The 27441-nt window shown below is 35.4% G+C and overlaps 2 protein-coding genes and 1 pseudogene across 2 annotated transcripts in view; 2 read left to right on the top strand and 1 right to left on the bottom strand.

The window, feature by feature from the left end:
- The window catches only part of LOC126005982 (prefoldin subunit 3-like), a 1144584-nt pseudogene that overhangs the window by 586248 nt on the left and 530895 nt on the right, over positions 1-27441 (top strand).
- The window catches only part of GLRA3 (glycine receptor alpha 3), a 559340-nt gene that overhangs the window by 293213 nt on the left and 238686 nt on the right, over positions 1-27441 (bottom strand). The window lies entirely within an intron of this gene.
- On the top strand, positions 2910-26550 carry LOC126007194 (disintegrin and metalloproteinase domain-containing protein 20-like). The gene is made up of 2 exons (XM_049772671.1): positions 2910-4992; positions 26417-26550. The coding sequence occupies exons 1-2, from the start codon at positions 2910-2912 to the stop codon at positions 26548-26550; spliced, it is 2217 nt and encodes a 738-aa protein (XP_049628628.1).

Here is a 27441-nt window from a genome sequence, read left to right as displayed (position 1 = left end):
TCAAAAACAAAATTTGGATAATAATCTTTAAACATAGGTGGTTCTGGAGCCTAGCACAGCAGTAGGGTGCTTGCCTTGCATGTAACTGACCCAGGACAGATCCCTGATTTCCAGTATGGTCCCACAAGCCAGGAGTTATTTCTGAGCACATAGCAAGGAGCATCACCAGGTGTGGCCCCAAAACCAAAATAAAAGCTCTGAATATAGGAAATATTCTTTGTCCATGGATTAGGATAATCAATATATCAAAATGACCACCTTACTTAAATACTACATAGATTCAGTGCAATATTTATCACAATTAAGACATTTTCCAAGAACATAGAGTAATTAGTTATAAAGTGTGTATAATCAAAAAAAGACCCCAATATCCAAAACTATATTGAAAAATAAAATAGGGAGGCATCTTATTTACTAACTTGATGTTGTATACCAAAAATATTGATTAAAATGTGTGATATTACAAGTAATACAAACTCTTACCCAATGCTGTCATAATAGAATATATATGTTCAATCCAATTATATATGATAAGATAATTTTGATAGTAAATAAGAACATGAAATGATATAAAAACACACTGTCAACAAATAGTATTAAATATCCAAGACTATTAAAACAATGCTTATTCCATATTTTCTACCTTGCATGAAATTCATCTCAAATGAGACCAAAGACTGATCAAAACAAAACAAGTGTTCTGTAAATTATATTTAGTGATGAGAATCCAATGAGGTTTGCCAGTGCAAGGCAAGTGCTAGACATCTCTCCAGTTTCACAACAAGAATTTCCTAATGTAAAGGACTACTTCGCTGATGCAAGGTTGAATATGGACAGTATTATGCTGAGAAAAATGAGTCTGAAGAAGAGGGATAAACACATAATGATCACACACATTTGTGGAGTATAAAGAAATATCGTATGGTATTAATATCCAGAGATAATAGAGATGAGGGAAAACTTGCTACCAAGAGTGGAGGGAATGCAGTTGGGTAGACAAGGACCACTATGACAAGGATAATTAGAAATGATGACTAGGGACAAGAACAAGGTGCTGAAAGGAGACAAATGATATGCATTGTACCCCTTCAAAACAACATTGCAAACCACAGAGCTGAAAGTGAGACAGAAAAAGATGTGGGGGTGGACAAGGAAATATCTTCTCAGTAATAAGCATGAGGTGGGAGGAAATATATTAGGTTCACTGGTGATGGGAAACATGCACTAGCGAAGTGTATTATACATTGTTTAAATAAAACTGAACCATGAACAATTTTGTAATGTGGTGCTTAATTTAAGAAAAAAACCTCAATAATGAACGATTATATACCTGTGTATGCACAGCCATGCCCAATTTTGTAATCATGGTGCTTAAAGAAAAACATACAACAATCATAAACTATTCTGTAACTTTGTTACTCATGATTAATTAACAACATTACATATTAAAAAGATAAAATTAAAATATTTTGAGGAAAGAGTTATTAATAAAACATGTTCATATTTTTTGAAATTTTCAGGGTTTTGGTTATTGCATAATACTAATAAAGTTATGAAAAGAGCAGATTAGTTCTATGGCACATTTAGTGTTCTGGATATAACTCAGTAATAGAGATAAGTTAAAAAAAAGCCAAGATCTAATCTGGACATTATGTGTAAATTATAAAATGGTAAACATAGTTTGTGGGTTTTACCTAATAAATTTTACAATTAAACAAAAATGAAATTTTAATAAAATTTAATTTTAATAAACATAAATACACTATATAATATACAATAGTAAACAATATATTATTAATGATATATAACATATATAATACATACTATATACTAAATAGAAATAATAAATTTTAATAAATTAAAAATAAGCAGAAATAAGAAGCTCTATTTCAAGAAGTGAGTAGAGGAAATTGTTGCATTTTTTTTTTTAGTAAAAGGCAAGTTTCAAGATTGGGAAAGTTCCTAAAAAAAAGAGAGAGACCAAAAAAGTTAAGTAATCATTAAAAGAAAAGGACAGGAACCAAAGGAATCATTCACACAATATTTTGCTTGCATAAGAAGAACATACTTGTTCCATCCCTGGCATGACATCTGAATCCCGAACCCAACACAGATAAATAATGGTCATATGGCTAGCAGACATAGGAGAAAGTTCTCAACTCAGCTTGTGTGATCTCTGAAAGCAACAAAACATGTAAAGAGAAGGGATAGATATTATAGATTTGATGGTGCTGGTGGATGTTCTGTTCTGTGCACTATATAATGTCCCTTGAGTACTCCAAAGAGTCATGCCTGAGGACAGAGCTGCAAAAAATCCCTGGAGAATTTGTCTCCCAGAAGAAAAAATAAATTTGAAATAAATATAAACAAAGTGAATCAAGCCTCCAGACATATATTCTAAATTAATACATTGTGTTTTATATTACCTAAATTGTTATTTTAGTGGTATGTTAGGCACATTAAAGAGCAAAGCATGCTGAACCATGTGTGAATTGAAAGAACACTGTATTAGACAGATTTGCTGAGGCTATGCTTAGGGATCCATTAAAGCACATTATGAATCACTCTGCCTCATCATTATTTCAAAGAAGATGAAATTCAGAATAGCGCCTTATGTTTTGACCTAAATGCACATAGCACATAAAGTGTTAAGTAATTTTAGCCTTGACTTTCTGTTGTCTTGTTATTTTTCAAAAATTATTTATTGTCTATTTGCCTTAATTTTTTTCAGTACCTTGCATTGATGAAGTGACATTGTAAGAAGACACATATTTAAGGTCAGCACTGCTTAGAGTAAACTGAGGTGACAAGTTGCAACAATGATTCTTTCAGCCCTCTCCTCCACTGACCTTACCAATAGATCTTCATGAAGATGAATTATCATATGTGAGGAACTATTACGAGTGATCATGCAGCTGCTGCTGCTCTGGCTAGAGGTGCTAATTTTTCACAGTGAATGTTCACGAGTTTTACACTCTCAAGAGAAAGGTAGACCAGAAGTAATGATACCCTTGAAGATAACAGACTCTGACAGTAGCAAGAAGTCTTCAGAGTGGGTCTCTTACAGCATGAAGCTTGATGGCCTTAGAGAAGTTGTCCACATAAAAGTCATTAAACATTTGTTGGCCAGGAATATGCCAGTGTTCACCTACACTGATCAGGGTACTCTCCATCAGGAACATCCTTTCATCCAGAGCAACTGCTACTATTATGGTTACGTGGAAGCGGACCCATTTTCTCATGTTTCCCTCGATACCTGTTTTGGGGGATTTCAAGGAATTTTACAGAAAAGCAACACTGTTTATAAAATCGAGCCAAAGTTAAATTCAACCACATTTGAACATCTGGTATACAAACTGGTCAGTGAGAAGAAAGAGTTCCCAGCCAGGAGATTTGGATTAACAGATGAAGAATCTCAATGGGAATTCAAGATTAAAAGTAATGACCAATTAATCACTTCTGAGCAGAGTCAAACTATGGGCTGGTGGACCCACAAACGATATTTTAAATTAGCATCTGTAGTTGGTCATTTATTGTATCGTGACTATCAATCTAATATCACTTTGACAATTTCTTTAGTAATGTCTTTATTGAGCAAAGTAAGTAGAAATTATATGCAATTTGATTTAACAGTAATTTTAATGGGCATTGAAATCTGGACTGACAAACTTCATATATTATATAGCTCAAACCAAGCGGAAATTATACATTCATTTGAACTGTGGAAGAAACGAAATTTTAACCAACTCATTTTACATAATGTAGCAGTATTAATTTACCGTGCAGAGAACCAGAAATATGAAGGCTATGCTTATCCAGGGACTGCATGTAGAAGCTTCTGGAATTCAGCTATACTTTGTGTTAAAAAAGATAATACCATCGATTATACTGCATTTATATTAACAAGAGTAATTGCTACTACTCTTGATATTAATATCGATACTGAGAACTGTGCATGTGGGCTATTAGGCGATTGGTGTATTATGAATGATGGAAACATATTCTCAATTATCTTCAGTAACTGCAGCTACAGTGATTATTATAAGGCATATCTAAATTGCCTGTCAATTCCACCACCTAGAGAGGAAATTGCAGTACTGAAAGCCTGTGGGAATGGTAAGGTTGAAGAAGGAGAAGATTGTGACTGTGGCACGATTAGTTCCTGTGCAAATGATACATGTTGTGAGACAAATTGCAAAATGGCACCGGAGGCTGTTTGTGCTTTTGGACTTTGTTGCAGGAAATGTAATTTTTTGCCAGCAGGAACATTGTGTAGAAAAGAGGAAAATGAATGCGATCTTCCAGAATGGTGCAATGGAACCTACCATGAGTGTCCTGAGGATGTTTATGTGCAGGGTGGGCTCTCATGCAAAGGCGGTGGATTTTGTTATGGAAAGAGATGCAACAACCGTGAAGAACAATGCAGAGGCATTTTTGGAAACCAAGCTAAGAGTGCAAGTCTTACTTGCTACATAGACGTCAATAGTAAAGGTGACCGCTTTGGTAATTGCGGTTTTAATACTACTTTTTATAAGCCATGCCCTCTAAAGGATTCTCTGTGTGGAAGGATTCAGTGTGAGAATATAGAGACAATTCCTTTTCTGCAAAATCACCTTACCTTTATTTCAACTAATATTAATGGTCTCCATTGCTGGGGTGTTGACTACCATTATGGGGCATACACACCTGATGTTGGTGAAGTAGTAGAAGGTACTGAATGTGGAGAAAATCATATTTGTGTTGAACGACACTGTGTCCATATCTCATACTTCACAACACATTGTGATCCTATGAAATGCAATATGCATGGAATCTGCAACAATCGACATCACTGCCACTGCAATCCTGCTTGGGGACCACCCTATTGCTATGAAATGGGTGTGGGAGGAAGTATTGACAGTGGCCCACCACCTGCAAGTTATTTTCCTGAGGCTCAAAACTCAACTCTATTTGAAGTTTTACCCACTGATTTTTATCTTCTTCTGCAATTGCGTATAATCATTTTTCTACTAATTTTCATTGCTCTAGCGATAAAGCAATGATCCATAGAGGAGATTATTCCAGCATTTTCTATAGAAGAAATGTTCTATCACAATTCTAGAAAGAATACCTAAATTTATGATTATAAATAAAAAGTCTCAAATTTAATTTTTAGGTATATCTTGTCTCCTGGCACAACAGAATGTATGTATGCCAGAGTTCACGTATAAAGATAGACTGAATGAATTAGCATTGGTTTCGTAATAATTAATCATTTAGCAAATAACAGATTGTACTTCTCTAGAATTACTATACTATAGTAGAATTACTATAATATAAATTATAAATATAGTAATTACTATCTTCTTTAGAAGTACAATCTGTTGCTTGCTAAGTAGAAGATGGTAGTTCTGTAGAAATACATAATTTTTGGAGAATTTTTTCCTTTTCTTAAATTAAGGCAGCATTCAAAGTCAAGAACATTTATCTGAACATAAGATAAGGAGGTAATATCTAAAATATAGAAAAAAAGAAAAAGCATAGTAACAAAAATTAATAGTCCTATCTAAAGAATCAAAGTTCTGAAGATGAAAATACACTTATGATGAATATATATTGATGACTAATAAGCATATCAGCACATTTCTAGAAATTGCAATGAATCATTTTCTATATGGGTAGGATTGTTATTTTGACACCATTACTTTCTCTAAGTCATGAATATATGTTTCCCCATCTTTTGTGCCTTCATAATGAAGGCCTTTCATAATGATTTCTAATTTTTATGGAAGCCTTTCAAATCTTTTTAAAGAAGTTTTCAAAGTATAAAGTATTTTCTCTCCCTTAACTTGCATTTCCTTACTGGTAATACAGTACTTATCAATTTGTACCATTTTTTGAAAATTAATTTCTAAAATATGAATCACACTCTTTTCAATGTTTCGATTGTTTTAGTAGATATGAAAAACTTAGAATTTATTAATTGCATACTTCTTCGACTCTCAAAGAAATCCAGTTATCTAAGAGTGATAATTCAAAGAAGATAAATATCTACTAATATATGATTAAATAACATAGCCAGTCCATAATTGTTCACTAATTGCAAATACTTAAATTAATTTAGCAATATTGTTCATAATCACACAAATTTTATATAATTAATGATTAATATGTGAAATATTAATAGATTTATATATATCTGGTAAACTTTGGTTCTATACATTTGAAACATTTATATTTTATATTTACATGTGAACAATAACAAAACACTAAAATATGCAGCCTTACAGAGTAATACCAATATTTTGGCTAGTGTAGGATTAAAGAAAACAATGATTATCAGTACTGGTCAAACAATTCAGAACATGTTCATTTAGCTGACTTCTAGAACAAACTACCATATTTGCCGGTGTATAAGATGACCCTTCAACCCATGAGAAACTTCCTAAAAGTCTTAAAAGTAAATTACTTCTTAAAAGTAAGAGGGGTGCGGATCACTCATCCCTGAAGCTGGAACAAGTTTCAGCATGCCGTATACCAGCATATAATATGACTCCCAACTTTTAGGAAGTTTTTTATGGGTTGAAGGGTCATCTTATACACCAGCAAATATGATACTTTCTAATTGTGGTCTTATAAACAAGAAGTCACAATTATGTATGCTTTTATTTTAAGATTTAAAACATATAGAGGGTACTAATATTGTTAACAACAATATATATATATATATATATATATATATATAACAGTGAACTATAAATATGAACAACAGTTAATATAGAAGAAACCTGCATTAATTTGGTCAAAGTAATTCTTGTGTTGGGTCAGGAAAAAAGAATAAACTTATTCTGTGATTCAAATTTGAACTCACTGACATTTTCCTAAGTTGATTTCTTCTCCTTTTAAATCATCTGATAGGTTGCTATATATGTCCTAAAATCGAAATGCTGAAGTCCAAATTTCAGTGCTTCAGAAAATAATCTCTGTAGAGAACTATTTAGGATAGAGATTATAGAATAATGTGTTCTACAAATGTTATAAAATCAGAATCTTGAAATAAAAGCCAGACCTGTAACTTGAAATCTGTACATATGGAGCCACAACCTGCTCTCCTTTATTTTTATATGCCTCTCCTTTGGAAAAATAGTTTCTGTCCAATGTCCTCTCCTCTACACCTAGAAGGATAATTTAGAACATAGGTGTGCCCATCAATCATATCCTGAAACCCAATGCAGCCAAACTGTAGAGACAGGTGAGAGCCATTCCTCAGTCATGCTACATCTTATCTTGACACTAATCTAGGGTTGTCATCTCATGGGATCTATCCTTTAAACACAAAACTGTTGATATGCTAATGCATGAAAACATTCCTGCAGTCATCTTGTATGTTGTTGGTTGGTGGGTATTGGCAGTGTTATTTCTCAGATATATCTTTTTATCTTAGTTAACTTAACAGAATAGATGACAATTAGATGGCCATACTCAAATAATACTGCAATAAAAGAAAAATACCCAGAATGGCAGATATATGGTTAGTAACTGCCTAGCATAAAAAATTCAATAGTTATTATTATCAAATGACTAGGAATCCAAACCTCTACTGCAAAGCTCCACAATACTAAAAAAATAATAAGAAATCTAAAGAATTCAATTGCAATCACTGATAGGACAGAGGGACCCAGACAAATCCAGAAACACAATTCTTGAGTCTTGTCAGAACTCAAAGGATTTTTAGCAGAAAATAAGCAGCACCTGCCTGTAAAATCAAGCATTTTGACAATAAATTCAACTTACTAAAAGAGAGCATTCTCGAGGATATAAGATTCCAAATAAAATTGAATGAGCTGAAAACACTAGCGAGCCATGGAAAAGAATCTGATATCTTACCAACTGTATAGAAGGACTTAATTTTAAATACAAGTCAGTATTCATGAAGAAGTAATATATATATATATATACACACATATATATGTATATATATAATAGGACAGTAGAATTAAATGTACTTAAAGAAAAAATGAGCATATGACCCTCCAAAATTTGTAATACCAAATGTTAAGAACAGTTGGCACAAAAAGAATAGGTAATGTACAATAGAATACTGTGCCTTCTCCATAATCTGGATAGAGGCAGCAGTATAATTTCAATAGAATAAAAAGTGTTAAACAAAATACATCAAACACAAGATCAAAACATGTACCCATCACTATGGCATCACCTATTTGACCATTTTGTGATTACCTGCTGAGACAGCAATGCGAAAAATCTCCAACAATGACAGTGTTTGGGCTGGTATTAATAAGAATTTTGGTGATAACGTTTGAACAAACTATGGCAAGTTTACATATACTATATATATGTAACTGAAAAGCATTTGTCATGTCTGTACCTGGATATCTATAAACCTTCAGTTTATTTACAAAAGAGACATAAACAAAACCATTAAAAATCATCAGGAGAAGCGGGAGATAACAGAGAGAAGTATTTACATTACAATGTCTGGCCCAGGTTTTAACCATGCATGGCATATTTTTTGCTGAGCCTGCTATGAATAATTTCTGAGAACAAAAACAGAATGAAATAAAAACCTCACTAAAGTCTGTTCAACAGAGTATTAGCTGAGGTCTGAATTAGTGAGTTGGAATATGAGATGCATCACAACTCTATACAACAGAAGAGATTTGAAAAGCACACTAAAGTAAACATTCGGGGAATGTAAAAATATCTTCAAAGAATGTGAATAGACGAAAGTAGAAGTCTTTGATAAACTTAGCAGAAACAACATAAGAATCATGGGAGTCCCATTATCCAGGAAGAATCAGCAGTCAAGGACATCATTGCAGAGAAACTTCCTGAACAAAAGAATGCATGCAATGCCCGAAGAATACCAGATAAAACAGGTTCCTAAAAAGCACCCCAAGACACATCCTATTCACAATGACGAATCTCACAGATGGGGATTACATACTGACAGAAGCAAGATCAAAAGAAAAAATTACATCCAAAGGAGCATCAAAAGATATATAGCAGACTTGTCACAAGAAACCCTCAAGAACAGAAGGCAGTGGTGTGATATAGGGACAAATCTCAATGAATGAATGTTTACCTAGAATACTCAGCCAGAATCATGTTCAGGTTTGAAGAAAATATTCATAGAGTCATAATAAACAACAGCTTAGAAATTTTATGGACACAAAACCAGCTTTAAAAGACAAACTGAAAGGTCTTCTCTTTGACAAGACATACCAAGAGATACTCGTATTCAAAAATGACACAAAATCCCGTGGCAACTGTAAAACTTAAAGTCAAAATACTAAATGCAACCTTTATAAGACAATATTAGTAAAATTGATCAACAAGCTGAATCCACCATTCTGCTGCCTACAAGAAACACACCTGAAGAGTTAGAACAAAAAAACCCTCAAAAGCAAAGGCTGGTGGACAATCATTCAAGAAAACACTATTAATAAAGCTGTAGTGCATGTATTAATATCAGATAATACAAATTTTAGACTTGGAAAATTAAAAAGGGACAAAGATGGACATTTCCTAATAATCTAGCGGTTAAATGTAAATATAAAATGGGAAGACACAGACGGAAAAAATTTAACCCCTGGAAATTTAACAGCTCACTACTGAATAATCACTGGGTTAGAGATGAAATCAAAAAGAAAATCAAAATAAATGTGAATGAAGATACAATTTACTAGAATTTGTGGAACACAGCAAAGCAGTTCTAAGAGGAAAATTTATAGCTTCACGAGGACACATTAGGAAGGAATAAAGAGCCTACATAAATAACACAACTTAGAAAATTAGATACTGATCAACAAAATGAATCAGAAATAGACAGATAGAAGGAAATAACACAGCTTTGAGCAGAAATCAATAAAGTGGAGTTCAAAGAACAATTCAAAAGAACAACTAAAGAAAAGATTTTTTTGAACGGATCGATATACCAATAATAAAATTCACAAATAAAGTGAGAGAGAAACTCATTAAACCAGATTAGTAATGAAAACGGGATACTACAGAGATTCAAAGGGTAATAAGAGACTACTTTGAGAAACTCTATGCTAAGATATGAGTGCCTGGAACAAATCCTAAATTCTTCAACTCTTGTAATCTTACACGGTTGAAGCAGGATTATGTAGCATTTCTAACCAGACATATCACTCCTGAGATTTATCACTCTTTGAATTATAATCTAAATTATAATTTAAATTCTTCTTCCCAAAAACAAAAGTCCAGTCCCAAATATATTTACTAGCAGTTTTTTGAAAAACTCTCAAGAGTATCTAAAACCAGTCCCTTTCAGACTCTTACAAAAATTAAAGAAATAGAAACATACCAAAAGTTTTTTATGAAGTTACCATCACACTAATGCCAAAATCAGACAGAAGAGCAACAACAAAATACACTACACACCAATATCTCTGATGAATGCAGATGCAAAGATCTTCAACATAATCCTAGCAAATGCAATCTATTGCCTAAGGTCAAACATGACCAAGTAATTTTCATTCCAGAGATGAAATGATATATTGACTTACTCAAATCAATCAACATAATACATTATATCAGCAAAAGAAAGAATAAAACCCTTATTAATATATCAATACATGCTGAGAAAATATTTGATAAATTCCAAGATAAAAAAACTTCCAACAAGATCGGAATGGAAAGCATTTTTCTTTATATGGTCAATGGCAAATATTATACTCAAGGGAAATCAACTAAATGTCTTTCTTCTAAAACCTGCAACAGAAAGGCTGCCCCCCTCTCAGCACTTCTATTGACCATAGTACTGGTATTACTTGCCATAGAAATAAGACAAGAAAAAGATATCCATTGCATCCAGATAGGATAGAAAGAAGTCAAGCTCTAGCCATTTGCAGATGACTTGATATTATATTTATAAAACACGAAAGACTCCATCAAAACTTTATAAAACTATTGATTCATAGAGCAAAATGGCAAGCTACCAGATCGATATGCATATATCAATGGTCTTCTTATACACAAATAATGATGGAAAATAGACATTGAAAAATCAATCCCATTCACATAAGTGCCATAGAAACTCGAATATCTTGGAGTTGAATTAAATAAAGAGGTAAAGGACCTGTACAAAAACACCTACAAAACACTGCTTCAAGAAATAAAGTAGACACATGGAAAAGAAGATATATATCTTGTTTATAGATTAACATCATTAAAATGGTAATACTCCCCAAAGCATTTTACAAATTTAATGCAATTCTCTTTAGGAAACCCATTATGATATTATTCAAAGAAGTGGAACAAATAGATCTTAATTCACTGTGAACAATAAACATCCATGAATAGCTAAAGAAACCCACAGGAAAAAAAGAATATGGGAGACATTACTTTAACCAACTTTAAATTATACTACAAAGCAATAGTCCTTATAACAGTAATGTATTAGAGTTAAGACAGACTCACATGAATGGAATATACTTGTATATTCAGAATATCTTCCCCAGACATAAAATCAATTAATCTTCTATATATTGTCAAGAAATGCAAAATACAGCAACAAAAAATTCTTCAACATATGCTGTTGGGATAACTGGTCAGTCACATGCTGACCAAAAAAAAAAAAAAAAAAACAAAAAAAAACACCTCAGACTTCTAACACTATGCAAAACGGTTAAAACAAATGGATTAAAGATGGGGCAATTTCTGAGCGTAGGGCCAAGAGTGACCCCTGAATGCTGCTGGGTGTGACCCAAAAAAAACAACAACAAAAAGATATTGCTATCATACCCAGAACCATCAAGTTTATAGAAGAACACTTAGGTAAATGCTCCTGACATTGATACTAAAGGCATTTTCAAGGAAGAAAAAGCATTTTCCAAAAAAGCAAAACAGAGATAAACAAATGGGACTACATTAAACTGAGAATCTCTGCTTCTCAATGGAAATAGTGACTAGAGTACAATGGCCACCACAGAATAGGAGAAACCATTCATCTAATACCCATCATATAAGAGGCTAATTTCAATATATACAACATACTGAAAGAATTGAAGATGAAAAAAGAACATGTAACTCCATAAATATTAGAAGAAATGAACAAACACTTTCTCAAAGAAGACAAATGACCAAAAGACAAATAAAAAATGTTCCATTTCACTAATCATCAAGGAGATGCAAATCAAAACCACAATTAGGTATCATCTCATGCCACAGAGATTGGCGCACATCATAAAGCACAAAAGCAATCAACACTGACTGGGATGTGGAGAGAAAGGAGCACTCTTTCACTGACATCTCGTCCAGCATTTATGGAAAATAATATGAAGATTCCTCAAGAAACTGAACATTGAGTTCCCATATGATCAAGCTATACCACTGTTAGGAAGATGCCCTAGGGCCTAGGAACACAAAATCACTATCCAAAAATGCCTCCCACACATATATTCATTGTAGGATTGTTTACAATAACCAGTATCTGAAAACAACTCAGTTGCTCAACAACGGAGGAGTAGGTAAAGAAACTGTTGTACATATACAAATGGAATACTATGCAGCCATCAGAAAAAATGAAGTCATAAAATTTTCCTATACATAGATGGACATAGGAACTATTATACTCTGTGAACTAAGTCAGTGGGAGAGATATAGACACAGAATAGTCTTACTCATATATGGGATTTAAGAAAAATATAAGACAGTATTGTAATATTATCCAGAGAAAATATAGATGAGGGCTAAAAGGTTTGGCCCACAATATGAAGCTTACCACAAAGACTTCTGAGTGCAGTTAGAGAAATACCTGCAGTAACAATTACCATGTCAATGGTAATAAATGAGAAAAATACAGTGCCTCTCTCGAATACAGGCAGGGGAATGGGTAGAAGGAAGATGGAATGCATTGATGGTGGGAATGTTTTACTGGTGAAAGGGGATTTTTTTTTTATGTTTTGTTTGTTTGTTTGTTTGAGGGCCACACCCGGTGATGCTCAGGGATTATTCCTGGCTATGTGCTCAGAAATCGCTCCTGTCTTGGGGGACCATATGGGAAGCCAGAATCCAAACACTGTCAATTTGGTAATGACTGCATGCAAGGCAAATGCCCTACCACTGTTTTATCACTTTGGGCCCGGATGTTCTTTTTCTATGACCGAAACCCAACTACATACATGTTTGTAATCGTGGTGCTAAATAAATATATTATTATTTAAAAAATCTAAATGAGGCTGATAGAGGGATAGACATAGAATGATTGCACTCATTTGTGGAACATGAAAAAAAGATAGTGTGGCATTGAGACTATAGATATGAGGGACAAGAGAACCAGTATATTTTAGTAAGATTGCCACAGATAGTGCAGGAGTGTAATTAGAAAAGAGACAATGATGATATGGAAATGATCATTCTAGAGTAGAACTGGGTGCTGAAAGGAAATAAAGTGATATGCCTGATACCTCTTCAGTCATAGTATTCCAAACCACAGTGTCAATATATAAAAGAGAAAAAAGAGAGGGGAAAAAGTCCACCACAAAGACAGATATGGGAGAAAGCTTGACTGTAAGGACAGGAGGGAAGCTGGGGTCATTTGTGGTAGGAACTATGCACTGGTTAAAGGATATGGGCTAGTCATTGACTGAAAATCATGAATAGCTTTGTAATTGTTTATCTTAGAGTGATTCAGTTAATTTACTTATCAAAAACAAATTTTAGAAAATTTCAGAAAAAAATATCTGGTATCAGGAAAAAAATAAGTATATACATTAAAATATAAAGTTCTTTTGAAAGTAAACATAACTTTCATAGATCAAGTTCCCTATTTACAATTATTTAATATTTAATAAAAACTTAAAAAAGAAAGAATGCTCAGTGAGAAAAAATGAACATATTTGTAATCTAGGAAAGGAGACTGAAAGATATCAAACTGTGTGCTGTCAAATTGATAGTTATTATAAACCATTTTAATCTTTTTAATAAATTCTATTGGTTCTATACTATGCTATTTCCAAGTTTTAGCCTAGTGAATATTCTATATGACACCATGACTATTTCTACTTGTAATTGCCACTAAGCTACTGAAAAATATTTATATTTCCATACAATATTTAATTACATATATACAGTAATGCTTAAAATATTGATATTTTTCATATTTCAGTATTCTGTTCTTCAGTATTCTTTTGATAATCTACTATTTTTATTTTTGTTTTTTTAATTTTTTAATATTTTTATTTATTGATGAAAATAAATATGTCACCTAGTTGACATAACTGATCGTAATACAATTGTTTCAGGAAGACCAAAAGTAACATGATTAGAAAAACGAAATAAAAAATTGAAAGAAAAACTAAAGAGATGGGAGAGAAAGTTAAAGAAAATGTTCAGTAGCTGTTGGAAAGTGAGCAGTTTTATGACTGAGAGACCAAAAGGAGACTCACAGACTCAAGAAAACAGACTTTATTTCCTTTCTAGCTAGGGTCGACTCCTTCCTATAGGTTGTAGAGTGACCCCTGGTTAAAATTTTGACATGCTTTTTTACTGTTTCAAGCATTCATTACATCACTTTTTATTTGCAAAAGGCTTATTATTTTTATATATTTTTTAAAATGTTACACTTGTACCCCTAAACTGTTACACTTGTGCCCCACTTTAAACCAACATCTGGAGATGTCTCCAAGTGTATCTGGCTATGTTCAGTTGTGGTTTCACAAAGAATTTTATGTAGGTTGCAAGATCTACATAGTTGCTGGAACACTTCAACATTAACAAGTGTGCTATGTAAAACTAAAGCATCAGCAAACTAAAAAGCACCCTCTCTTCCCAAGCCATAAAAATTTATTAATTTTGTTAGTACATAAAGAGCATAAAGAGTTCTCTATGTTGGTTTACATTCCCTAATTTCATACTCTACAGTGGCAAGTACATATTTAATATTATTGAATCATCAATGAAGTCATTAAAATACTAGCAGAAATTTTAGTAAGCTCTTATTTTTTAAAGGATGAGAGTTAAAAAAATACAGTAAAAACTATATGGGTGGCAATTTTTGTTTGCACAGGCCCAGTAAAATATCGGGAAAATGGAAGGGAAATTCCTGGCCTAAGTCCAAGGAGACCTTACCCCTGAAATTTTCTGGCATAAGACTGACTCAGGGCTCCAGGATATTAAGCTGTCCAATCCCTGGTTCATTTTCCGTGGTCCAGGTCAAATTTTTTTGCAGATTCACTGTTGTTGGTGTCAGGTTTCTGTAGTTAAAGATTCTGGTTTCTGTGCATTTTCTTCATCGAAGTCAGGATGATGTTGAGTGTCCTCTAGTTTCACCTCACCATTAGTGGACAATGCGGAGAGCACTGCCCTGCAAGCAGGTTGCTGCTATAACTAAGTCTTCTGGTTGTTGAGAGAACCATCTTTGGAGTAAGTCCATGCCAGGGCAGCAGTAGGGTCTTGCTTGGTAGAGTTTTGCTTCCTGGTGATGTTATAGACAATTGTGGATGTCTCAGTAGAGGGTATCTGTTAGGGTCTAGAGATTAATTCTCAATCCTTCAGCGTCCCTGGGAGTCCCATGAAGACACACATGACCATGCAATAACAAAAGTGAGGACTTTTTACTCTGGTGCGTCAGGTTCGATGCTCATGGCGCTCTTCAGAGCAAGCCAGTGAACAAAGACTCTGAGCAAGGATCAAGCAGGGTTTTTATAGAGGACATTTTAGGGAAGCACAAAGAACAAGTATTATTTCACAAAAAAACAAGCATTATTTCAAACAGGCAACGTCATTTCATCTCATCTTGCAGTCGCAGCTGCACATTCTGTAACAGTTTTACAGGGTTTGAAAAGCATTATGACCAAGAAAATATTGTCCCCCACAGGGAGGAGAAAGAAAGAAGATCATTCAAACTCAAGTTTATATTTTATGGCAGAATAAAAGGGAAGAGGCCTACTGAAACCTTGTTTTCTTTCCTTTTTATATCCATGATTCAGGGATATATGGGCAATGCCTGTTGCTATGAGGCCTGAGCGAAGTCATTATGATCATATTCAGATGTAAGGCCCTCATTGCATTACAAAATTTGTGTTCCCATCTCTATTAGATAAGACCTTGTTTGCATTGTAATTTTTTTCTCATTTTAATGTGTTTATGCAAAAGAGGTACAATGCCACAAGGTATTATTGGTGCATATGGGGGCCAAGGGAACAAGTCCAACAATCCTGGTAACTTGGCTCTAACATGAACTCTAAACAGAAAGGCTCTTTTTACAGAATTCCCTATTTAACAAATAGTAAAAGAAACAACAACAACAACAAAAATAAAACAAACAAAAAACCAAAAACAATGGGGGAAATTGTCACAACATAAGAGATTATTCAATAATAGTTACAAATGTTAAGGAAATATACTTAAGATACTCAAGGGAGATATACATGTCCCTTTTATCTCTTTGGAAATAGTCGGGGGAGAGTTAAGTTCGAAACATGACTTTCTGGAGTCTTCAAAATTGCTCCTAGCTGTCCCATATCAGGAAATGTCTTTGAGTGAGGACTTCTCAGTAACTGAGTAAGGTAGAAAGCACATGTATGCAATGAAGGGAGGTGGAGGAAAGGAGGGTGCTGAAAGTAGATCAATATACAACAGAGTATTGGTTCCTTCTAAGTCGGAGACTCTATTTTTCCACTTTGAGAGCTGTTTGGCAGCTGGCTTTAGTAGGGATAATGATCTGCTTGTGAGGAGCCAAGAACTGATGGTAAAAAGGGTTAAATGTGTGGTAATAGGTGGTGGGATGAGTGGATAAAGTACTAGAAATGCGCCTAAAGAGGAAAGGACAGTATATTACATTCTATATAATGCAAAGTGGATTAAACTCTATGATATCCTATTAGTCTATATAAACTTTAGGCACAGGGGCAATAGCCCCATGAGGTTTGAGAATAGGGAATAGTGGGAAGAAAAATCGCCATCAACTTTCTCAAGCACTCCCCTTTTGTGCAGGGTGGGGGCTGCGGGAGGCCTGAGGTCCCCATTAAACTCCTCCCCAGCACCCACCTTGCTGGCACCCTGGGCAGTTGGCCGGGGATAGCCCCGGGGTCAGGGAGGAAGTAGAAAGAAGGCTTTGGGGGATAGCTGAAATTCCTATCTTCCCCTAAGCTTGGCCAAAAAGCCTGGGACATGAAGCCAAACCGCTCCCCCATGCTACCTGCTGAAGCTTCCCTATTTTGATATTCTTCAATAGAAAAATCATTTTATTTTACCTGGTGTTGTTGAAGTGTCTTATAAATCTAGACATATAGTGTAGTCTGGAATCAGAAGAAATAGTACAATCAGCAATATAAAACAAAATCTTTAAATATCATTAAGTAGTTATATATGGCAAAGATTAAGAATATAGACAAACTTATTCATATTAGAGAGAAAAATCAAAGGAAGTATCCTGGATGAAAGTGTCACCTTGAGATACTTAAGTCAGATACTATGGTGTATAGAACTGGCCATATATAGTTGTAAGCAGCTGGATCTAGAATTTAATCATTATCAACTTTTAAAGAAAAGAAAACTATATTTATACTCCGTAAGATCTCAAGTGAAAATAATCTCTTAATTGTAAGTAAAGCTGGTAAAGTCAGATTCTGAGTGAATAGATAGAACTTACAGTTCCAGAAAAACATCCACATGTCATTTCTGGGGAATAATTCCAACAACACTTTATTTTATGTAGGGATGGGAATTATTATAATGCATCCTTGCTAATCAGGTTAGGAACAATACCAAAAATGTACTAAAAGTGAATACAATAAGGAAAGGAGAAAGACAGTCTAAGTGCTCTTTTGAAGGCACAAAAAAGATGTATAACTTTTATAAAGAAAAACAGCATGTAGACTTTCTTTAGGGAGAAAATCAAGATGTTGGCTGTCTTAAGAGAAAAACATGTTTTGCTGTCTAGGATTACAAACAAGATGCTTTTCTGTTCATGGAAAAACATGATGTTTTTCTGCATAGGAAGAAAATCAAGATGTTTTGCTCCATTAGAATATTTTTGCTTAGGTACATTTCTTCCTTTTCTGTGTACTAAACACAAAATTTGAAATTGCTAGATAGGAGATACTCTCCATCTGAACTACCATTTATTATTCTCCACAAGAGGCAGGATCTAAGATGTAGTACTACCAGAGCTGTCAATTACATGTGTGAGAAGAACCCTTAGAGCAGAGCTTTTTCAAAGTGATAAGTGTGGCTGCTATTTTGCATAGGCACTGTGAAATCTGAGGAATTAAATAAAATTAACCTAGATTAAGCAGACTGATCTTTCTCCGAAAACATCTGGACATATGCTCCTACTGCAGGCATCAGTCTATCCTATAATTTTTCTGATCATTCTTCAATGTCCCAGGAAAAGTAAAAGGTTATCCTTCTTTATCTTCTTTTTGGTGGCTATCCTTAACAGGCATTACACTAAACCCCTTGAGCTCTCAAAAGTACTTTGTCATTCTCAGGGTATCATGAGTCATGCCCTCATTTCAAGGCATTGCCATGGTTTTATGATGCATGCCATGCCTGCAAGTCATTTCCAGGGTGGTTCAAAACTTGCCCCTGGTTACATAGATGAGATAAAAATTCAAGGTGTATGGCCAATCTCAAAGCAACTGAAACTTAAATCAATTCAACATGACAAATTGTTATGGTTTAGGATCCGCTTAAACATATAAATTTTAAGTTCTATCCCTAATAGATGGGAACTCCTCTCTTTTATAAGATATGTGAGGTTATGGGGTCCATGAAATATTAAAATGGATATTGTCACAATGTTATATAGGGGGATAAGGAGTTATAATTAGGCAATTGTATCTATCCCTCAGAAGATGTCATACTCTATAATTACTAACACATAAGTAGAAAGACAACACAGACTTAGGAAATACATATAAAGAAATACACATATATGTTTTTTTCTTTCTGAACAAGAACAAAACAACAATATTCCACAAAAATTCTTGACTGTAAAGGCATCATAGGTTAAATTTTGACTACATCATTTTCAAAAAAGTCAGCTTTTTCATGTTATTAACTTATACATGTCACAATTTTTTATAGAATTATCTGAACATAAACATTATAAACTTTCTGCACAAACACTTACTTTAAAAATAAGTTGCTAAATATTATTAGATTGATTACTATAATTCAAGTCCAGATCACCCAAGTTTCATTTCCATTAATTTTTTGGGACAAAAACATTAGAACTTGTTTCAGATATACTTTAATTTAGAGTAAGTTGCTAAATGATATAAATTATAAACCATTATAGCTATTAGGAAACATTCACTAAGATAACAAGGGAGTATTAAAGATCTAATGGCAGTATGTATTTCAAGGAAATCTGCCAACTAATATCAAATCACTAGAGTTTCATACTTATTAATCTGTGTGAAATAAGGCACAGAACAAGAGTACCTATTAAGACCTATATAGATAGAACAAATAGTTTATCCAGCAATATAGTAACAGATATAAATAGGATCAAGTGGAAAGTTAATTTTTAAACGTGACCCAGATTTAGGTTTTGAATCAGCTACTCCTTAGTTGCCCATTGTCAGGGCATGATTTCTCTGTCTCCAACTTCTGTAGTAGGGTGCTGAAGACACCTGGGATGAAAAGGCCTTTGGTACCTGGGCTGAAGTCTGTCTGGGGAAACCTTCTCATCTTCCTGCTGCTGGAACCCCTACAATCTGGCTGTCTCTGCAGTTTTGAGGCTGTGGTCTTCCCAAAAAGTAGCTTTGGTCAAATTCAGTTGGTGGCATCTGGGATGCTGCATAGAATCTTCAGTTCTAGCCCATTCACTGCCTATGTCTGCCCCCCCCAAGGGACCTCTGTTGTCATTGGTGGTGTGACAGCTGAGTGAGGCTGTGAGATGAATCTTCAGATTTTGCATTGATTTTGTCATGACAGATTCCCTTCACTGGCATTCCCCTCCCTCCACCATCTGGATACATTAAGAATTTCTGCAACCTTCTCTCTTTATACTACATTAAGTGCCAAGGTTTCCCCATGTCCAACACTAAGTAAACACTGCATTTTTTTCTTCCCACTGAACAAAGGCATCCTATTTAGTGTCAACCCTGTTGTTGAATCCTTAACCATTCCAAATATGGAACACTGGAAAGTGTCCAAGACTACCAGCACCTGCTGGTTCACTTGATTCTAGGCTTGGAAGCCAGGACATCTCTAGTTGAGCTCTTTTCAGACACTGAGTCTGAGGTGGTTTTCTACTAATAAACCTGGGGATATCGGGATCTCTCTGGTTCACAAACAGTAATTGTAAGAACAGGTCGAAACATGCCAACCTCAAATTCACAGATACTGACCAAGATGCCTGAACAGTTAGGCCCTACGCTATGCTTTAACTATGCCTAAATGCTCATATACATTGCCAGAGGTCAAATTGACGTCGGTAAATAGAGACTACCAACCTTCCCAGAAGAAAAGAGGCACCAGGGAGGCACAAAAACTGATACTGATAGGTAAGTCATCTATGTCAGCTCTTCCACATCCAGGCCTGTTGGACGTTCCTTGACCAGGGCAGCCTTGATCTATTTTACTTGTTATATCACTTGTGTTATGCGAAATGTGTATCATTTCTTTTTGTTTCCTGAGGCTAACTGAACAATGTTTATGGTGTCAGTGTCTTTAAAAACTATATGGATCACATCATTCTTTGATCTGGGAAAAAGCCAGGATCACTGACTACCGAATACTGACTTCAACAACCATAACTCAGCAGAAATTATCCTGATGCCAATAAGAAATACCTTAGCCTCGGTTATGGCCTACGATCTGTACAACAAACCAAAATCTCTAATTCCAAAGATCTGACTTAGAGAACTGTAACTGACCAGAACTGCTGGAAACATAATAAAAGATTCTATCCTGTGCTTCATCCTAGGATCGGTGCAAACACCAAGACCATCAATTAAAAAAGACTGATTAAAACAGTATTGGAAGAGAACTTCTAAAACCATAAAGAAAGATTCTATCCTAGGCTCCATATTATGACCTGTGCAAATACCAAGATCTCTAGTTACAAATGTCTTATTTTATTATCCACAACTGAGCAGAAAGTTTCCAGACACCCCAAAACTATTTACAGGAGAATAAAAGAGCATATCAAAATATATATGGAGCCTGTATTTATTCCCATGAAGTACACTTCAAGGGCAGAGAAACCCTGTATCTCTTAGGCCAAGGGAATTTTCTTTCTAATCTCCCCAATATTTACTGTGCCTTTTCAAAAGAGGGGAAAAAGAAAGCACATTTTTTCTTACTCCACAGTAATAAATTTTTGTTTGGAGATACATGGACCATCTCATCCACTATCCTTTGAATTATATAAAGAACTTGAAAATATTTTTAAAATATTCAAATTGTTGGGGTTTTTTTTGTAGGCTTCTAGCATTATTTATATTCCCCTAGTATGTGACATTCTCATTATTACTGCAAATCTATCCATATGATATGAAAACTTGGTCAGGAAATAATTATTATAATCACCATATTAAAAATGTCCCCTGTCACTCTCTGATAACAGACACCATTCCTTATTTAATCCCTCAAGAAAGAAATGATAAATGAAGAATTTTTTACCATACAAAATTAGATTATTAAAATTGAATAACTAATATCTGTCAAAATGCTAATATGTGTTATTTAGTAGTATTGAGGGATTTAAAAATCAATCAAAGTATTCAGTGTGAGCCCATTAATTATTGAAGTGAATATCTTTAAATGTTAGTATCTTTTTGATTAAGAAACAAGCTATCATATTTCAATTAGTCAAAATGCTAATGTGTGTTCTTTAGCAATATTGAGAGATTTTAAAATCAATCAAATATTAACATTCAGTCTAATCACCTTGACCAAACTTGAATGGGGCCTCCTCCCCAGCCTTCCCTCAGTCTTCTTCTGGGTTTCACTATCATCATTGTTCGTCTGTCCTTTGGAATCAGCCAGGTTAGTGTCAGAGAGGGAATAGGGAATCTTACACCCTAATCTCTTCCAACAAAACAAACGAGGTTGCCTTTTTGGGTCTTTAACAGCATCCTTCTGGGTCCAGCTCCATTGCTGAATCTTTGTTCCCTGGAGAGAGTGAGGCCTGTGTCTGGCTGGAACAGGGAGGCTTCAGACCTAATTTCCTCTACCTAGTTTGAAAGGGGCCTTTTCTCCAGCTTTTCCTCAGTCTCTTTCTGGGTTCCAGTGCCACTACTGAAACGTTCTTCTTTCCTATCAGTACTCACTTTCCAAATCATGTGGATGCCATTTCAATATATTATATATATTTTAATATATCATAGATTGGATCTAGCACTTCTTTTAACAACCTGCAAAGACAACAACCTGCTTTTAACAACCTGCACTAACTGCAAAGACCAATGGGAAACTAAGACAACTACTGTGGGTTGTTTAGAGAGAAATCCTGGCAAATATTCAAGTTCACCCAAACACCCGAATCTTATAGACGAGGACCTAAAATCAACACTTAATTATTTAGCAATGAAACTGAGAGACACAAGACTTCAAAATTAAGCAATCTGTAGACGAACAATTTTTTTTTTTTTTTGGTTTTTGGGCCACACCCAGTGTTGCTCATGGGTTACTCCTGGCTGTCTGCTCAGAAATAGCTCCTGGCAGGCACGGGGGACCATATGGGACACCGGGATTTGAACCAACCACCTTTGGTCCTGGATTGGCTGCTTGCAAGGCAAACACCGCTGCGCCATCTCTCCGGGCCCTGTAGACGAACAATTTAACAAACTCAAAGAACTCTTTCAGAAGATGCGAGAATCCTAAAAAATGGAACTGAAGAAACTAAAAAGCATGTTAGCAAGCCACAATAGGAAAAGTACACAGATGGAGTGCAACTTTCGTGGGAGTCCCCCGACCCGCGGGGGTGTGGAAATGAAAGTTGCTAGTTATTAGTGGGTTCACTCGAGCAGAACCGACCTGTAAAGAAGAACTAGAGAAATTAGTAACAGAAGCCTTCAAGACAACGCATGCTGTTCAAAAAGGGAAGTTTATTGTTGGGGATCAGCTTTTAAGGGCTGAAACACGTCAGGGGTGTTACAAATTTTACACCAATCACAGTTACAAGCATTCATTAGCATAAACTGGGGCAGGTAGTAGGGAGGGGCAAAGAGGTAGACCTGAGCACGTTTTACTAAAAGGCATAAGATTCAAACAGAGTTCTTAATAATGTTTGCTAACACAAAGGCAAACTCTATATCTTTCTTTCTGGCTGGATATATTGGGCTGCTCTGAATTACTTTATTTTTTGTCTATTTCCTTTGTTCTCAAGGCATGGGCCTTTTGGTCACGTGGGTGACCAGATTAGGAATTACTGAGGTGTCCTATGTCCCAGGTTTCATCAGCTAGGCTCCCCACAGTTCCCCCTTTCCTGTAAATAATAAAAGAAGAAGAGCAAGGTGGGTGGAGTAGCCTGTCTTAGGTCGTTTGGTGGGCTTCCAGTACTGGACATGGCAACAAGAGACCAAATTAAAAGTTTTTGCGCGCAAAATATTAGGAATGCCATGTTTGCACCCAGACACTAGCACCAAGCTATCCCCGTCATGGGCATCTCCACAGCCAGGAGCAGAGCAAGCAGGGGCGTTTAGCCAGATACTCAAAACTCCTTAAAGCTCAGAGGTATATCCAAGGCTTCAAGTTATTCGGGGTGCATTTAGGAGAGCCACTGATATTGGACCTATACTGAACCTTAGGGCAATCTCAGTAACCGGATTTTTAACAAACTTGTGAGGCGACAGAATGCCTTGGGGCCAAAGGAAAAATTAGCAAAAAGCCAATGAAAGGACCGAATTAGGTAGCAGCTTAGACAGCCAGGATGAGGTAGAGGACCAATTTTTATATCAGGACTCATCTTAATCCCTCTGTCTATTTCTATTCTCTAGACTGTCTTCCACAAGTTTAATGCTATCTTTAGCTAAGCCAAGTTTATTTTAAAAAGCAACATTTTTCTCTGAGGATGACACAAATTTCCCCCTCCCTCAAAAAAAGTCAAATTTAAACCACGGCAGTTTTTCTGCTCTAATACTGCTAGGGATTCAACAGTTAAGTAGTGTAAACTTTTTCTAAGTTTGTAAACATTTTTAACAACAGTTATAAGGCATTAACAGATTCTAGAGTATGAACCAATGAATAAATTTTTGTGCTTACACCAGTAACACCCAGGCCTCTCAATAAGGCTGGGGTGGAGGCAATGTTTGTTTTTATACTGCAGCGGGAGAAAGACAAGGTTATATTTAAGAGGTAATAAGGCAATTTTTGATTTAACAGTCAATTTAGGCATTAAAACAACCAAAACATAGTAGTTCTAGGACTAAAGAAACAAATGTAAAACAATGGGGGAGATAAACCAGTGAAACAGGCAAAAAACGTTGAATTGGGGGCAATTATGAACTGAAAGGAGAAATCAACGACAAGAATTTGATTACAATTTTCAATAGGGGGAATCATATTGGGTACCAAGGGGCAAAGTTCAAGTTCCACCACTAGTTTTAAAGTTAAGCCACGTTGTTGAAGCTTCATACCGCATCGCAGAAGGTTGGTGTCATTGGTGAAGTAAGGCGGTTAAGGCAGCAATTTAGGCCGGTGAGGTGGGTGAATAGCAGGTACCGAAGGCGTTTGGGCGGAGGCATTGATCATGACAAGGATGAGCTGAGAAGAGGAGTGGGGTTCGGAGGACAGCATGGGCTGGAAGGGTGGGGAAGCAGGCAGAGTTCTGAAGAGCTTAGGGCATGGGAGAGGTTGAGCTGACATCGCCAGGGGAGTTGGCTATGTTTCCGGCACCATAAAAGGGGAAGGGAAGGAACCAGAGGTGTTGTCAACGTCTTGCAAGGGAGAGTCAAGTGGAGCAAACAAATTAATGAAGCCTTGGTGCGAAGGGGGTGGTTGGTGGCAGTGGGCATTAAGGACAGCCAGGCAGAGTACCAAATTCAGCATTGTCAAAGGTGGAGTCAGTCAGAAACAGGTTCGCAGGAATGGCAGCTAGCAGGTGGGGTGGCAGGCTTTTTTGAAGTGAATGAGGACAGGACTGCAGGAAGCTGTAGGAGGTCTATAAGAAAACAACTTGGCAGGAGGTAAAATGATTATTTTTGAATGCTACGAGAATGCCTGCTGACTTTTGCCAGACTTCAGCATTCAAAAAATTTTATAATTAACAATTGCCAATTGTTCAAAAACTTTTAACCTGAACTTAAATGATTTCTTTTAAACTTATTAGTTATATTTTAAAGCTAGATGCTATTTTTTTTGCTACAAATTTATATTTTATAGGCCTTAAATTACACATAGCAGGAAAGTTGGGGATTGCAAAGTTCAGAAATTTTTCAGGGAAAAGTTATTCCGGATGGCCATTGAAAAATTTTGGATTTTACCATTCCCCACACTTTCTGCCATGCTGTTAGGACAAAGCCAGCTTAGCACAGGATTTTTTAGCAGGATTTTTACAGTTAGATGACCAGACTAAGCCAGATAAAAAAATTAATTGAAATTTCAAAAATGAATAAGACTTTAAAAATTGTATTTATTATGAAATGCAAAAATAAATAGACAGACAGAACAAACAACATGAAACACAACATTGTGGCCACTTTCACGCATAACACACACACATGAACAGACAAGAGGATTTATTGAAAACTTGCATTAGAAAAATTGACAAGCGCTTTTAAATATTTAGCAGGCATGTTTGTAAAAAAAAATTTTTTTTTAATGTAGCTGGAGTGGAACTTTGCTGAAAATAAATTTTAAGGTTTAGCTTTAACACAAAACATTTTTAAAACAATTTTAATTTGAAGTTTAAAACATGAAGTAAAATGTTAGCAGTTAAAAAAAATTTTGTTAAGTGAAATGGTTAGGGGAGCACTGAAGAAGGAGTTTCCACTGTGAAGTATGATATTATTTGCTGAAAATGAACAGGTTTGTTATAAATTGGTTTTACAGTAGAATAGTAAGACAGCTGTAATAAAGTGTTAAAATTTTTATGATTAAACACGAGAGCATGAATTATGATTATTAAAGGTATAAAAAACTGACTTTAAAAAACAACTGTTTTTACTTTGAAGACTTTAAGTGAATAATTTGTAAAAAATATTAGATACCAAATTAACAAAATGTTTAGACATTATAAAATATAGTTAAAGACATTTGATGCATTTTTACACCTAGAACTTAAGACCAAAATTAAAACTAAGGGTATTATGAAGCACACCTGGGTGTTAACTGCAATAAAATTAACTATATTATTTAAAAAGGTTAACCACATTATTTTTAACATTTTTTTTAAATACCTTAAGAATCAAAATAAATTTTCTAATAGAAATATAAAAAGACTTATATTTTAATACCTATGTGTACATTTAAATTTTTAAAACACCAAAAGGTTTTATGAATGGGGCGCTCTGGGGAGCTTTGGATCTGGGGCTGCTGCCTCGACATCCTCAGCCAGAGGGGCTGTGGGAGCTCCAGCAGCGAGCTAGAGCTAGCGGGGGGAGGGGTGTCCGCCCTGCTAGCTGATTGCTAAAACGGCTGCTGGCCAGGAGGGCAGGGGGGGGGAGCAAGGTTGTTGCCGAGTCTGCGTCCGGGAGCTGAGGCGACAGCTCGAAGGGAGGGGTAAACGCTGGTAGAGAGAGAGCACATTTCTTTGAGTTTCCTTTGGAGAGATTGGGAGCCGGCACTGGAGGCCATTATTAAGTTTTCCCGTGCATTTTTCACAATCTGCAAGCTCTTAGGGTTAAGATTTGAGTTAACAATAATGCTTTTGAGCAGATCCAAAAATTTTAACAAGTTTCTTTAACTTTTAACCTTCCTACTTCTTAGTTCCTCTTGTATATAATAATTTTTGCCCCTTTACTCGGGCTGGTCCCCATCTTTACTCTGGGACTGTAATGGGGTGGCGGTTTTTCACCTAGGCATTAGACTACTAAATTACGTTGCTTTAATTTATTTTACCTGACGTAATTCAGCTCCGGACTTGTCGCACTCTGCCACCCGATCAGATTCTGTAACTCGAGCTCCCACGTGGGCACCACTCTGCAACTTTTGTGGGAGTCCCCCAACCCGCGGGGGTGTGGAAATGAAAGTTGCTAGTTATTAGTGGGTTCACTCGAGCAGAACCGACCTGTAAAGAAGAACTAGAGAAATTAGTAACAGAAGCCTTCAAGACAACGCATGCTGTTCAAAAAGGGAAGTTTATTGTTGGGGATCAGCTTTTAAGGGCTGAAACACGTCAGGGGTGTTACAAATTTTACACCAATCACAGTTACAAGCATTCATTAGCATAAACTGGGGCAGGTAGTAGGGAGGGGCAAAGAGGTAGACCTGAGCACGTTTTACTAAAAGGCATAAGATTCAAACAGAGTTCTTAATAATGTTTGCTAACACAAAGGCAAACTCTATATCTTTCTT

Source organism: Suncus etruscus, chromosome 4, assembly GCF_024139225.1.
Source record: "Suncus etruscus isolate mSunEtr1 chromosome 4, mSunEtr1.pri.cur, whole genome shotgun sequence".
Classification (NCBI taxonomy): domain Eukaryota; kingdom Metazoa; phylum Chordata; class Mammalia; order Eulipotyphla; family Soricidae; genus Suncus; species Suncus etruscus.
The sequence above is the reverse complement of the archived record's forward strand: the minus strand, read 5'-3'. Positions and strand labels throughout refer to the sequence as shown.